General features: G+C 38.0%; 2 protein-coding genes across 3 annotated transcripts in view; one reads left to right on the forward strand and one right to left on the reverse strand.

Moving 5' to 3' along the window:
* The window catches only part of afap1l2 (actin filament associated protein 1-like 2), a 59,148-nt gene that overhangs the window by 24,787 nt on the left and 19,840 nt on the right, over positions 1 to 14,521 (reverse strand). For both annotated transcript variants that reach the window (XM_044102069.1, XM_044102070.1), the window contains exons 3-4: positions 14,146 to 14,211; positions 10,653 to 10,744 (exon numbers count right to left, since the gene is read on the reverse strand). In XM_044102069.1, coding sequence (XP_043958004.1) covers positions 10,653 to 10,744; positions 14,146 to 14,211 — 158 coding nt within the window. The remainder of the gene's footprint in view (positions 1 to 10,652; positions 10,745 to 14,145; positions 14,212 to 14,521) is intronic.
* LOC122822946 (kelch repeat and BTB domain-containing protein 13) lies at positions 6,749 to 9,542 on the forward strand. The gene has a single exon (XM_044102075.1). It carries the CDS (start codon positions 7,006 to 7,008, stop codon positions 8,515 to 8,517), a length of 1,512 nt encoding a protein of 503 aa, XP_043958010.1. The 5' UTR covers positions 6,749 to 7,005; the 3' UTR covers positions 8,518 to 9,542.

Raw genomic sequence — 14,521 nt, forward strand, 5'->3', positions numbered from 1 at the left:
ATATAAATCAAATTTCTACAGGAATGATGTGAGGTTAAAACATTTCAGATAATCTGTTTGTGCAGGCAGATTGATGCAGGCAGCTTGTATTTTTATAGAGATTTACAGTGAACTCTCAGAGACCCTAAATGACATTTTGAAACTATTTTCCTCCCACCACTAATGTCTGGACACACTTCCTGCATTCTTTTACTTTCGCTTGAGCAGTGTTGGTACTCAAGACCACTTTTTGAGGGTTTCGGGATTTTATTTCAAGACCTGTCAAGACCGCAACTGTGGAAATATCACTAAACTTACAGCATACTGTCCAGTTTATTGGTTTACATGTTTGTTTTCACTGGATGCAAAATGCACCGATTAAAATCCAAGCAACAAGGTGACTTACCAATTACGTGTTTTCATTACTCCCCCTTCCCCTCCTAACCTTTCTCTCGCACGCAGCGCTCCAAGACATGCGCAGTGGTTTTCTTTTTTTTTTTTTACCCACCAGGGGGTCTTTTTGTGGGCTCTAGTGTCCCTTATATGACAGTAGGCTGACAGGAAAGGGGGAAGGAGAGGTGGGAAGACATGCGGCAAGTGTCATCGGGTCCGGGAATCGAACCCGCGACGGCCGCGTCGAGGACTGAAGGCCTCCAAACGTGGGGCGTGCTAACCTCTACGCCACCGGAGCACGCCCCAGCAGGGGTTTTCTTTGAGCGGCAGAAGATGTCTGTCTAATCGTCAGAAATAGAATTGCGCTGCATAACTCATAAGAAATCCGATGGCGACAGCTAATTCAGCAGCGCTTCGCTTTCACACAAAAAATATTTTGATCATATTTTACATTTTATTGCATCGTGTAGCGCTGGTCTTGGTCTTGGTCTTGGTCTTGGGTTAGGTGGTTTTGACTACAACACTGCGCTCGAGTTCCTGTAAAACTTTAAAATTATTGTAAAACTCACAGAGAAGGTTTGATAAATAAACAGGACATAGTAGGTTTGAACAAACTTTAAATATTTGGTTCAGATCAGAAACGCAGGTGGTTGAAATCGATTCTCCTCAGAATGATTATTCTGAACATTTTAGATTAAACAAATTTTTAATTTGAGAAAATATTTCATCCCGAGAACAATCCTAATTTAAAAGAAAAAAGTTTTTGCCACACTCCCCAGTGTCACATTTATTAGCACCCTTGTTGATGACACTTTAAATTACTTGATAAACACTTCCACATGTGGAATTTGGCCACATGGTTTTGATCAGTACTCTACCAAAAAAAAAAAACAAGATTCAGTTTTTTTTTTTTTAGCAGATTTTATATTTCAAATATCCAGGTTTTTCAAAGAATTATTTTGGAAAAGACTTAGCAGAGAACATAAGGTTCATTTCTGCATATGCACCCTGTGTTTCCTGACCAATTCACCTGGATTTTATTGAACGAAACGTTCAATTAGTCTTATATGACCAGAGACCAAGGCTCTAGTTAAAATCTCCAGGAGAGTTCAACAAACTCCACATGTTTATATGCTACGACAGAGACAGCTTTTTCTTCCAGATGCCTCCCAAACAACAAGTTTGTTTGTAGTAATGATGTCTAATTGTTGTTATGGAGACTTAACCCTGAGCTTTGGAGATGTTTTTCCCCCTTCCCTGCCCTACCATCCTGCTCATGGTTTGTGGTGGAGAGATCAACTTAACTTGTGGCTAAGAGAAAAGGGCCTCTTTATCACATTATCGTCATACTTTAGGAAAATAAAAGTTGCTGATTTCTAATTTAAAATACCTGGACACTCTGATTCACTTAAAAAAAAAAAAGGATCAATTAAAATATTATTCCTTTACTTTCACGTAATAAGAATTGTTGAAGGCTTTAATAAATGTGACACTGGTGATTTTGTTTTGTTTTATGGCTTTTTATACATATTTAACAGGGATGCGAAATGTGTTGAGGTCGCCGTATAACCAATCTGTAAAAAGTTAGATTTTTTTTTAATTTTATTGAGTCACATACTTAAAACAAACCATATTTGTCTCTAAGAATAAAAATCATAAAAATCATTATTTCTAATGTGGGCTGTCAGAGACCCGTCATGTCAGACCCTTTAATCAGAGAGGTCCCTGTTTACGAGCCGTTCCCACAATATCAGGTCAACCATCTCACACATTTCCAGTAATGCACAGCAGATGCAGCAAGCTGTCATAATATGTGGCGTCATGTCACGGTCTGCACGCAGTCACAGTGACGACGACTCGGCTTAATACCCCGCATGCCTGAACGTGCAGGAAAGGATCCTCCAAAGGCGGGCGTGGGACAAAAAATGTTTTCATCGCAGCAAAAAGAAGAGAACAGCAGTTTTATGTTAGAGGGTTCTTTAGTGGTTCAGAACGCAAACATCAGCAAATGTATCTGTCACTATCAGGTTTGGTTGTCTTCTGGTTTTAGGACACATCTATTGTTTGAGACAGAATGAAATCGTGAGTTAAGAGAAAATGTACGTGTCTTGGTTATTCATCAGTTTTAAAGGTGGAACCTGAAACTTTTTAAAATAAAACTGATTTGGTGTGGAAGCGGATCAATGAATCCGTCTTTGTTTACTGTTCAAGTTTCATTCACATTAAGGGACAGATAATACTGATACTGAGACATAAAGAAGCAGATTTTGCACATACACAAAATACAAAAATTCAAACAAAAACTAAAATAATTAACATTATTAACTAAATTAAAACAGATAAAAATAAATCTACACTTAATTTATTAAAGTAAAGTAAATACAATTATTCAAATTCAGTTTAATAAAACTCATGGTATAATTATTATAAAGCTAAATTAGGAATGAATAATGTTTATTACTAAAAGTCACCTGAAACCCAAATCAGGAAGACATATTCTGGGTTTGCTTTAAAAGCGCCATGCTTAAGGTTTTGTATTTATCTCATTTGTTTCCCTATACTATGCGTACATCAAAAGATCTTATGCAAAATCTTCCATATGAAATGATAGGAGCTTATATTATGCAACAAAGAAGAAGCTGGAAGATGATGACATAAACAGGCATTTTCTGAGGCAGTCCTGAGGTTGCAGCATACATTATGGTTGAACCAGTCAGTCAGTTGATTAAAAGACGGTTGAAGAACTTTAAAGGAGAAACTAAAGCTGACATTGTTGAAACTGAATGTTTAAGGTTTTATTGGACCAAACAGCTAGAAGTTGAATTTAATCTCAATAGAATCAAAGAGTCCAACAGGTGTGGATTTTGCACTTAAGCCAAATACAATCAATAGAGAAAAAAAAGAACAATGTTTTCCTTTAATATATTTTTCTCTATTATTTAATTTGTTTAATAATTTATAAAAAATGCATTTATTGTCTCCTTCAATAATATGTTTTCAATGTTAATAAAGTATTTACACATTTACCCATTATTCGCCTGCAAAAAGCTGAAATCCATAAACACCTGAGACGCTCTCTAAATGCTAGTAAGTGCCTATTTTAATAATTCAAATACCAAATATGCTTTAATATGCGATAATACGCAGAATGAAAACTGTCTTAGTACTTCAACAGAAACTAACATCCTCCGTTTTTTGATAAAATACATTAATAGACAAATTTCCCACATTAATTTGAGTTATGTTCCACAGAAAAGCAATAGGCGGTGGACCTCTGTCATCCTCCAGTGATGTAAATGGTGCAAAGCTTAGACTCGATAAGAAATAAGTTTTATGAGTTTTATTGGGATTTTTTTCCTAATAAAACTATTATTGTGACTTAGCTGTCTCGTGATTGAGATACACGTTTTCTTCTCATCAAAATGGCAACAGAGTAAATAAAAGTAACAGTAAAAAACATTTAAATGGTCATGTTTTTATCTAAAACAACTGACTGAGGGAACTTTCTTTCAAAAAAAGTCAAATAACAGGAACGTCCAGGCCCACTCTGGTTCTTCAGAAGAGGATTTGGGTGGGTTAAGTTAGTCAGAAACTTACTCAGAGTTTTACAGAAACAGCTCACCTAAGCACTAAATCAGAAGTTCATGTTTCAGATTAGGGGTTTAAATGCTTTTTGCCCTCACTTGAAGAAACATCCCCTTAATGAGACTGCAAAACAGATTACACAGAGCAGTGAAGGCATCTGTTATTAATTAAAACAAAAAAAAAAAAAACGACAAGCATTCCAGAGCAGCAGCAGCGGCAGCGGCAGCAACCCCCCCATCCACACCGCCCACCCACTGTTATCTCTATCTGTTTTCCCTTCTTCTCTCTCCATTTCTGTCATCTTCACAAAAACTAAATCTCCTTGTTGTGAGGGCGAAGGCCAACTGGAATGTTGAAAAGGACACACAAAAAAAAGAGATAAAAAAGGACACATGCCAACTACTTTTTTTTTGTCGTCCCTCCAGTCGCTTCAGATCGTTGCTTTCACTTCTGTCTCTGTCTCACACTCAGACATGCACACATCCTCACCACAGAAACACAGACGAGACGGGATGGATCGAGGAGTTGGGGCATAAATAACAGAGAGAGAGAGAGAGAAAGAGAGGGGGAGGAAGATGGGTGTGGTGGAGGGGCTTTGAGGGGAGAGTGGGAAAAAGAGCCCAAAAGACGAACACTCTGAGGAACATGGAAAATCCCTGGTTCCCATGCCAAAAATCTGCCGTAGCAAAAACACGTGCAAACACAGAGACCCAGAGGAGCTGAGGGCCTGTAGGGCACTCAGAGCAGATCAGAGGGTTGGTGATAAAAATGATCAGGAAAAACTAACTTTCAGAAATCCTACACTTTTCTGCCACTCTCATCACTTCCTATTAAAATTAAAATAGAAAAGTGCAGCTCAGCTCTCCAAGAGCAGTAAAGCGAAGAAAAACTCACAAGTCAGTCTGTGTATGTTCTGCATTCATCTCCTGTTTTGACTTCTCGGGAAAAGGGATGTTTTCCGAATTGCAAAAGATAAACTTTTTCTTTCACCCAACCAAAAATGATGCATAATTGCAGGAAATCCACAATGGTCAGACTTAACTAAACAAATTAGATTTAAAAGGATGCACAACTATGACCAATTCAGCACTTTGTTAAAGTAAATAGTAGTTTATTGCTTTTTCACTATTTTTTTCATGCTACAACCACAAACCTATGTGTATTTTATTTGGAATTTTATGCAACTGACCAGAAAAAGATTATACATGAGGGGAGTTTGTTTCTAACATTTTATTTATTTATTTTTTTTAGAAATGCAAATCTGGAAAGTGTGACATGACCCCTCTACAGTGATACGCCTAAATAAATCCCGAGACAATCAAAAGAAAAAGTAGAAAAAGCCTTAAGAAGTCTTGATTCAGGACACAGCAAATATGTGGAAGAAGGTGCTCAAACGAGATGAAGCCACTGCCCATCACTCTAAACACCCATCCCCTTTATGAAACATAGTGATAGCAGCATCATGCTGTGGGGATGGTCCAGCAGGGGCAGGGAAGCTGGTCAAAATTAATGGGTAGACCTGTCACAATAACAAATTTTGCTAGACGATGAATTATCCCAGAACTTATTGCGATAAACTATAATATTGTTGTTTTTAGACCAAGTAATATAATAGCAATAATGGCACAATAATGTAAGAAAATATTCTTAACGATCAATAACCTTTAAATTCCAGAGAACATTTAAACACTGGAACTAGAATGCTGTTGTAAATATCCAAAATAAATACAGAAAACAACAAATACAATTAATAAGGAGGTTTCTGTAAACAAGATTATCTTTTAAAAAGAGGACAAATTGAGACCAAAGCACCAGACTGAATACTTCTATCATTTAGTTTTTGGTAAAAAGAGGGAGAAAAGAGAAAAACGATAAGTCAAGCAAATGAAAATTATTGAGTATACTTTAATTTATCATGTGATTAATTGATTTATTATTTATTGTGACAGGCCTATTAATGGGAAGATGCATGGAGCTGAAAACAGGACAACCCTGGAAGAAAAAATTCTCAGAGGCTTCCCTACACTGAATCAGAAGTATGATGATTTAGATCAGGGGCCCCCAAAGTCGGTCCTCGAGGGCCGGCATCCTGCACGTTTTAGTTCTCTCCCTGGTGGCACCAACAACCTTTTCAGCATGTCAATGCTCTTCTCAGGCCTTCTAACGAGCCATCACTTGATCCAGGTGCGTTAAACCAGGGAGAGAACTAAAACATGCAGGAGGCCGGCCCTCAAGCACAGACTGTGGGGACCCCTGATCAAACCATGATCAAACCATGTTTAAAATAGTCTGGTCAAAATCCAGACCTAAATCAGTCCAAGAATCTTGTGCCAGGACTTGAAAATGACTGTTTACAGACAATAAAATTGAGCAAATGGTAAACGGTCTGTAATTGTATAGCGGCTGCCATATGCCGGCGCCTCTGGCCACCACCAGCAGGCAAGGCGGTGAAGTGACTTACCCAAGGACACAACAGATGTTGCTCAAGGACACAACGTCAGAGTCGGACAGACTGGGGATCGAACCAGCAACCCACCAATTATAGAACAAACTCCTTCCACCGTCGGCACCAAAGACTCGGAGATGTAATTTTAGCAAAAACTGCCTCTACAAAATACTGAGTTGAGTGAAATACAAATGAACGACTCTTGGCAGACTTTAATTTGTAAAAAAAAAAAAAAAACAGTTTTCTTTACTTTTCCACCTTCTAAATAAATCAATTAAATCCCAAGACACTTTGGGTGAAGTTTGTGGAAAACATAAAAAAATTCTAAATGTCTGAATACTTTTGCAAGGCACTGTAGTTCCAAACAATAACACAACTCAAAGTGCATGGCAACGGTTTCTCTTTCCTGCCCAATGCCTCCAAGTGACACAGTGGCTATCTATAGCCTAATCTATTTTCAGACCAGGCAGGCAGGACGCAGTTCAGCTCATACTTAAACTCATGTAGTGTTAGAGGGAAAATGGCTCATCTAGATTCAGGTCATGCACCAAATAATTACTTGGGACCTGTTTTAGAAAGATGAGGTCTTGGTTTGAACGATCATGGAAGCGCCTGAGAGCCTGGGAATCAGCCAGGATATTAATGCCGAGAATTCAACTGTTGATCTGGAGGAAGCAGAGGCAGACTGGGTGAGAGTGAGAGTGGAGGAAAGCTGGTTCCATCTTAACCGTGGGTTTCTTGTAAGGCACAGCGACTATTTCCGAGCTCTGTTTCACTCAGGGATGAAAGAAAGCCAGGAAGAGGAGCTATATCTGAGAGGAGGAGTGCACGCAAGAGGTTTCCTTATTGCGCTTGCTGTCTGCAGGGATGAGAACCCCCCCATCAGGGACCCAGAAGAGCTAGTTGAAGCCGTAGAGTGTGCTGCTTTCCTGCAGATTCCCACTTTGACTCGGCATCTTTGCAACATCATAGACACGGATAACTGCCTCTTGCTTTACCACGCGGCTTCCGTCTTCGGAGTGCACAGACTGTTTCAGAACGCCTCTCTCTTTCTTTGTGATGCTTTTGATGACCTCAAGGAAGCAGCAGAAAGAACAATTCCTGAAGAGCTGCTCAAATACTCTCAAACGCTCTCCCCTGCCAGTTATATCGCTATAGGGACCCATACGCCATCGATGGAGCTGCTACAGGACACTTTCAGGGTTGTTTGCTTCCTTGATGAAAAGGAAGGGGAGTGGAAGCATCTGACAAACCTGCCAACTCTTTGCAGTACCTCCAGGGCTGGGGTGGCCGTGCTTGACAATCGGCTGTACATTGTTGGAGGAATTTACGGCTATGGCAAAGACACAGTGGACAGAAGCTTCTGTTACAATCCAGATTCAGGGATATGGACAACTCTTCCAGGTCCACAGCAACCAAGATACGACTTTACGCTGCTTGGGCATGAGGGGCGCCTATATGCCATTGGTGGAGAAGCTCAAAAACAGATAATTTCCACAGCAGAGAAGTACGATGCAGCAAAGGGAGAGTGGACATTTATCCAACATGCCCCCAGACCTGTAGCATCAGCAGCTTGTGCTGTTGCTCGTCAACGAATGTTTGTTTGCTTCTGGAAACCCCCTGACACTACAGATATCTATGAGTACATGCCGTTAAAAGATAAGTGGAGTCTTACCACCACCATGATCAGACCGCAAAGCTACGGCCACTGTATGGTGGCCCATAGGGACAATTTGTATGTGATGAGGAACGGGCCTTGCGATGACTTCCTGCGCTGCCTGATGGACTGCTACAACATTACGACTGGTCAGTGGACTGCCATGCCCGGACATTACATAAACAGCAAAGGGGCGCTGTTCACTGCAGTGACAAGAGGGGACTCTGCGTTCACAGTGAAGCACATGCTGACTCTTGAATACACCATCACGGCAAATGGATGGAAACCCCACAGACAGATGAAGGGATTCCCAAAGAGTGGTTCACTATGGACTTGTCTACTTAGACTCCCCAAGACCGGACCAGTTACACCAGAACTGGATGTGGATGAGAGACAAAGAGAAATTGCTTTGCCAGATATTTCAGAAAGATTTGTGGATGCTATACAACAGATGTGAAGTTACTCCAACTGTGCTAGAATGATTAAAAGTCTAAGAGATTAAAAATATTGGAATACTTCTGGACATTTTTAACAGATAAATGCTCTTCACACGTTTACTTACTCACATACACAACACATAAAGATGTGCTGACATTAAGGATTTGCTCTGATTAGCAACAGCTGCTTCTGTGGTTTAGATCAGGAAAGGCCGCTGTGTCTGTGTGTGTAAAGTTCAAAGGGGTTGATGGGATGTTCTAAGCCTCTCTTTCTCTGCCATTTTCCAGAAGTCTCACTGGGCCAATTCAGGAACCAGTAATTTCCCGGTCAACACAAAGGCCTTCCACTCACACACTCCTGAGCAATTGCTGCTTTGGAGTGCGGTCGCTTGTTTCTGTGACTTATAGGCTTGTAAACAACCTAGTATTTTTTTTCCTTGCCTGTTTCAGTTAAATAAAAGCAAATATCATTAGGTTTGCATAATATTAGTGAAAGTAATGTCTATTATTACAATGCCTTGCAAGAGACTTTACAGACCTTGAATGTTGTTACTGCTTGTAAAGTTACAATGAAAATTACTGAATAATTCAAGTGGAGGAAAAATTACACTTCATTTTCAAATTTGAAACATACATCTATAGTGCAGAAGGTATTTGAGATAATTGCCAGATGACTTTGTTGATGGATAAACCAACCCTAGACCTAAACTGATAGACTGACTAATGGGAGCAATAACCAAATAAGCAGCTACAAGGCCAATGGTAAGATTTTGTAGACAGGACAACTATTAGTCATTCAGTGCAACAATTGGGCTTTAATGGAGAAATAACAAAGACACAGCATATGGAAGAAAATACTATGGTCAGTCTGAACCAAAATTCATACGAGTCACTATGGATATCCCAAGCTGAAACGTTGTAGTGGCTACATCATGATATGTGTGTGAATTGCCTAGTTAAAGTCCAGATCTCAATCTAACTGACAATCTATGACACGAGTTGAAACTGTTCACTGACAATCTTCCTCTACTATTGAATTGATACTAACCAGAAAGTTTGTTATTGTATACATACATACATACCTATATATATATATATAAAATTAAAATAAAAATTCCCTTCTCACCCACCGCGGGTGGTGATTCTTCTTCCTCTTTAGCTCGGGTCCTCTACCAGAGGCCTGGGAGCTTGAGGGTTCTGCGCAGTATCTTGGCTGTGCCTAGGACTGCACATTTCTGGACTGAGATGTCTGATGTTGTTCCTGGGATCTGTTGTAGCCACTGTTCCAGTTTGGGGGTGACTGCCCCGAGGGTCCCAATGACCACAGGCACCACTGTGGTCTTCACCTTCCAGGCCCTCTCCAGTTCCTCCCTTAGGCCCTGGTATTTCTCTAGTTTTTCATGCTCCTTTTTCCTGATGTTGCAGTCACTTGGTATTGCCACATCCACCACACCGGCTTTCCTCTGTTTTTTATCCACCACGACTATGTCTGGTTGGTTCGCCCTCACTATATATATATATACATATATATATACATATATATATATATATATATATATATATATATATATATATATATATATATATATATATATATATATATATATATATATATATATATATATATATATATATATATATATATATATATATATATATATATATATATATATATATATATATATAGATATATATATATATATATATATATCTCAAACTATATATAGTTTGAGTTATTTTGCAAAGATAAACTGAAACAAACATCAAACTCTGAATTTGCACACAAAGAAGACAACCCACCAAATTGCAAAAGGCTTATCTGTAATATGTTTCAAAAAGAAACAACAAATATCCTTTTTTATTTATTTTATAATTACGCATTGGTTTTGTTATTCTACTCCTAATAAATTGCAACAAAATATAAGGAAGTTTGTAGTTTTAATGTTAAGACGATTCAAGGGGTGTGTAAAACGTTTGCAAGACACTTTTAAGTGGCACTGAACTCATTTTGCAAACCTGAGAATTTAATGATTTTCACTGAACCTTCCCTCTGATTTAAATTCAGTTTCCGGATGTCAGTGGTATCTGCTTAATTTAAAATCTCCTAATTCTTTGCTTTACTTTGATGGAACGGAAACAGCCGGCAATAACTTACTGTTCTGGGTGGTGGAAGGTCAGGAAGGCTCTTCTGTGGCACTGGGACAAATTTTGCTGCTTTTCCATTGACAAGGGCGTCCAAATGATCATCTGGTACACAGATGCACAGAAGGAAGAAAAAAAAAAAGATTAGTGCGTATTATCTCAAATTTTGTGCTTATATTGATTATTTTAATTTAAAAAACCTGTGGAAAATCAAATAACTTGAGCATTATGCAAATATAGACTCAAGCACTATTTTTTATCAAGCAGTCAATCTCCAGATGTTTCACTACTCTCCTATGAACTAATGCTTTCTGGGAGTACTTTGAGAACAGAACCTTCTTTCACAGATACCGAATAAAAAAGCCATATGTAGAATCATTTTGCATGATCGGATCAATTGCACTACCAGAAAACTGTTCAGAAGTACTGAAATTGACTGGTGATTAGCCCTTCCAACTTGCTACTCTAAACTTTATATATAAAAAAAGAGAATATGGCCAGAGCTTAAATTAATGCTGTAAATATCTTTATGATATAGTTTATAGCTAATATAAGGTTGTAGTCTATATCTGAGATGACAATATGTGATGCTAAACTATTTTTACAGCTTGATTCCTAGCTATTTCTTTAATTTCTGAAGAAATTTATGCCTTTACAAGTAGACGCCCCCTATTGGTGGCTGTAGGACATAGCAATATAACCCCTCGTCAACTCGGCATAAGCAGCAACTGTTATTGAAAAGAAAAGAATAAAATAACTGCAAAAACCTGATCTCCACTCACTCCATTTATGAAAAAGCTAGCAGGAACACTGCAACACAGCTATCTGAAATGGGAAGTTAGAAAAGAAATAACCTAACACGCCCTTCAGCTGTAGTTTTAAAAGTTTTCGCCATATTGAATCTATTTTAAGTGGACGATTGTTGTAATAAATGTATTTATTAAATTTCAATATTAATGAGAACTTTCACTAATAACTTTGGTTTGATGTTAATAAATAATAGCCTCAATGGTTACAGTTTCTAACACTGCAGGAATCTCAAAGTGTGACTGGCACATCCAGAGGAAGTCATTCACTGGACACTTTATTGGGTACATCTTCTAGTAAAAATTTGTAAGCCTCTTTTGACTTAATTCTTTTTGGCGTTGATTAAACAATATGGACACACTCCTCATGGATTTTGGAATATTCTGACATGCAGAAATAATTAGGTGGGTTGTAGTGTTTGAATTAATGATGGAAATACCATTTAATGGCCACCAGTAGCTTGAAGTTTTGACACAAAGCACAATGAATCCTTACTTTTATGTTTTTCACAGCAAATTTTGAGCCTAGTATCTGAATGTTGCCCTGTCCATCGGATCAGAAAATGTTTTTCCTGTTTCTTGTTGTCTAAGTTCAGTGAGTCTGTGTAAACTGTCTCAGTTTCCAGTTATTAGTGTACATGAGTGTGGAATAATGTTCTGCTGCTGTAGCCTCTCTACTTCAAAGTTCAACATGTCATATGTTCAGTTTAGAGATGGTATTTTGCATTCCATGGTTGTAATGAATGGGTGTTTGAGATACGGTTGCCATCTTATTATCTTAAACCAGTCTGCCATTCTCCTCTGACATCAAAAGTTGAGGTTCAAAGACGCCGAGTGAAGTTGCATTACTTACTGCCCCTAGAAAGACGTGCTTAGCCCCTTCCTTTATCATAGGCATTTGAAGATTTTTAGATTAAAACACGTGTCTGCTGATTATGAACGCTCTATTCTCACATCTCAGTGTTCCATCAGTTCTGAAAAAGAAAACTTGTGGCTTTTCTAGTGCTGCCGCTGAATATAACTGTTAAATCTGCTTCTTGCTCAAACCACATTCTTCGTCGCCGTCCAAACAAAACAGGTCCGTCTCAGATGGTGAGGAGACTTCGAAGAAACAGACAGGAAATGGTGCGTGGGAGGAGCACGGGTGAGGGGGCGCCTCTGCTTGCAGCAGCTTATCTTTTCTGTTATTCATTTGACTCTAAATTAAATTTGAGATGTGATAATGCTATGTTTGTGTGCACTGTTTAGACCAAACAACAACACACAAACAATACAAGTAAGAGTCCTTTAGGTGAGAACGTTTCTTTTAAAGCTTCATCACAAACATTCATTTTAAAGTTAAGATGAATTTGATAAAGTAAGGTCAAACAACAAAAAGATAAGTGATGTCTAAAACTCAAAAAATATACAAAACTCTGAATGACACACTATAATACTGCGTCTTAAATTGTGCTGTGAAAATTTGCGCCAATTTTTATTTGTATTTTTTTACTTTTTTATGTCACACTTTACTATTTTATATTTAATATTTTGAACACTTTAGAAGTGACTTTACTGGTGTGGTTTGGTCACAAACTGATTCTCCTCCAGAATTCTCTGCTAGAGTTTTCAGCAAGTCGTCCGGGCAGAATATTGTCCCAAAAGTCTTGGAGATCATTAAGACGTTTTATTTATTAATTCATTTTTTTCCAAATGCGATCCTGATCCTTGTGGTCACCCATGGGTCTGGCTCTTGAATTCTCAGTAGCTTTCATATCGTCGAATCATTAACACTAAACTTAAGATACGCAAATGACAATAGCAGAACTTTAGATGTTGTAGGTTCTTTTGTGACCCCTTGGATGAGTCGCTGATATACTTGGGAGTAACTTTGGAAGACCAGAAGTTCCTGAGAAGGTTCACCAGTGATTCATGTGTTTTGGAAAATAGCACTGTGTGGTTTGGAGTAGTACCAAAGCCTTACCAATGCCATGTGCGCATTTCCAGGTGGACAGATTTCAATTAGTTTGCTTCTTATCGGGTCTGTAATTTCTTTAGATCAGGGCATGATGTGTCAGTTTAATGTGATGAAGCCTACTTCATGTTGTCATAAAGGTTTTACTGAAGTGATTTTCTGCATCTACAGGTCAGTAAATAAATGCAAATAAATGCAGCATTCCAAAAAAGTTGCTTTTTCACAGTTAATTTCATGAGTTTACCTTTTCACACCGTTCTATTTGAAGAACTAAAATCTTCATTTGAATACTCTACTTTGTATTTACTCTTGAATTTATTAACTGATTGTTATGGTTATCTGAAACATTTAAATGTAACTGTCACAGCTCTAGATGACGACTTTATGAAATGTAATCTTATACAACAGAAGATGATCGGCAATCAAATGCTAACCAAGCTAGCAGCTTTAAATGAATACTTTTAAGTCATTTGAACTGCTCTGTAATGCATGCATGGCATAAATTTTTACTTTACTACTGCTATGATAGAACGAAAGTACACCCCTTATGATGTGTACTTTATGGCTTCACCACTTCTTCACAAGTCTGCATAAATAACTATCATTTTTCTGTGCCTTATAATGCAATAGTTTTATAAGTTTAAGTTGCAAAGTTCTGCTCATTTTCTCAATGAAAATAAAAATAAGACAGATTTTTTTCCGGTGACTTGTCACCTTTTAGCAACAAAACACTTCACATCTTTTACCTTTGTCATCTTTGTCTTTTCCAGAAACAACCACTTTGTTCATGTAGATGTATTCCTCATCACCGCCTGCGTAAAACAACAACAAAAAGTGGTTAACAGATTCACAGGTGGAACGATCTTCTCAGACCACGCAAGTTTCCAACCAAACAAAAACAAGAGCGGTTTGATGTAAGGAACAGTGTAAAGACAAACAGACAGAAAAAAACAAGAACAAGAAACTGTTCAGATGAAAAATAAGTTGTCTCACATGTCAGAATACTTAAAACAAGACCCAACAATAAAATACAAAAATATCTGTACAGTTTTGAACCATTTATTCCTAGTTATTGTAATCCATGCCGGTTTTAAAGAAAAGTCAAAGTTAAACATTTGGTTT

The sequence above is a fragment of the Gambusia affinis genome, linkage group LG20 (genome assembly GCF_019740435.1).
Source record: "Gambusia affinis linkage group LG20, SWU_Gaff_1.0, whole genome shotgun sequence".
Taxonomy (NCBI): Eukaryota; Metazoa; Chordata; class Actinopteri; order Cyprinodontiformes; family Poeciliidae; genus Gambusia; species Gambusia affinis.

Excerpts from the sequence above, each read along its gene's own strand:
- LOC122822946 (XM_044102075.1), top strand. The coding sequence starts at position 7,006 with ATGGAAGCGCCTGAGAGCCTGGGAATCAGCCAGGATATTAATGCCGAG.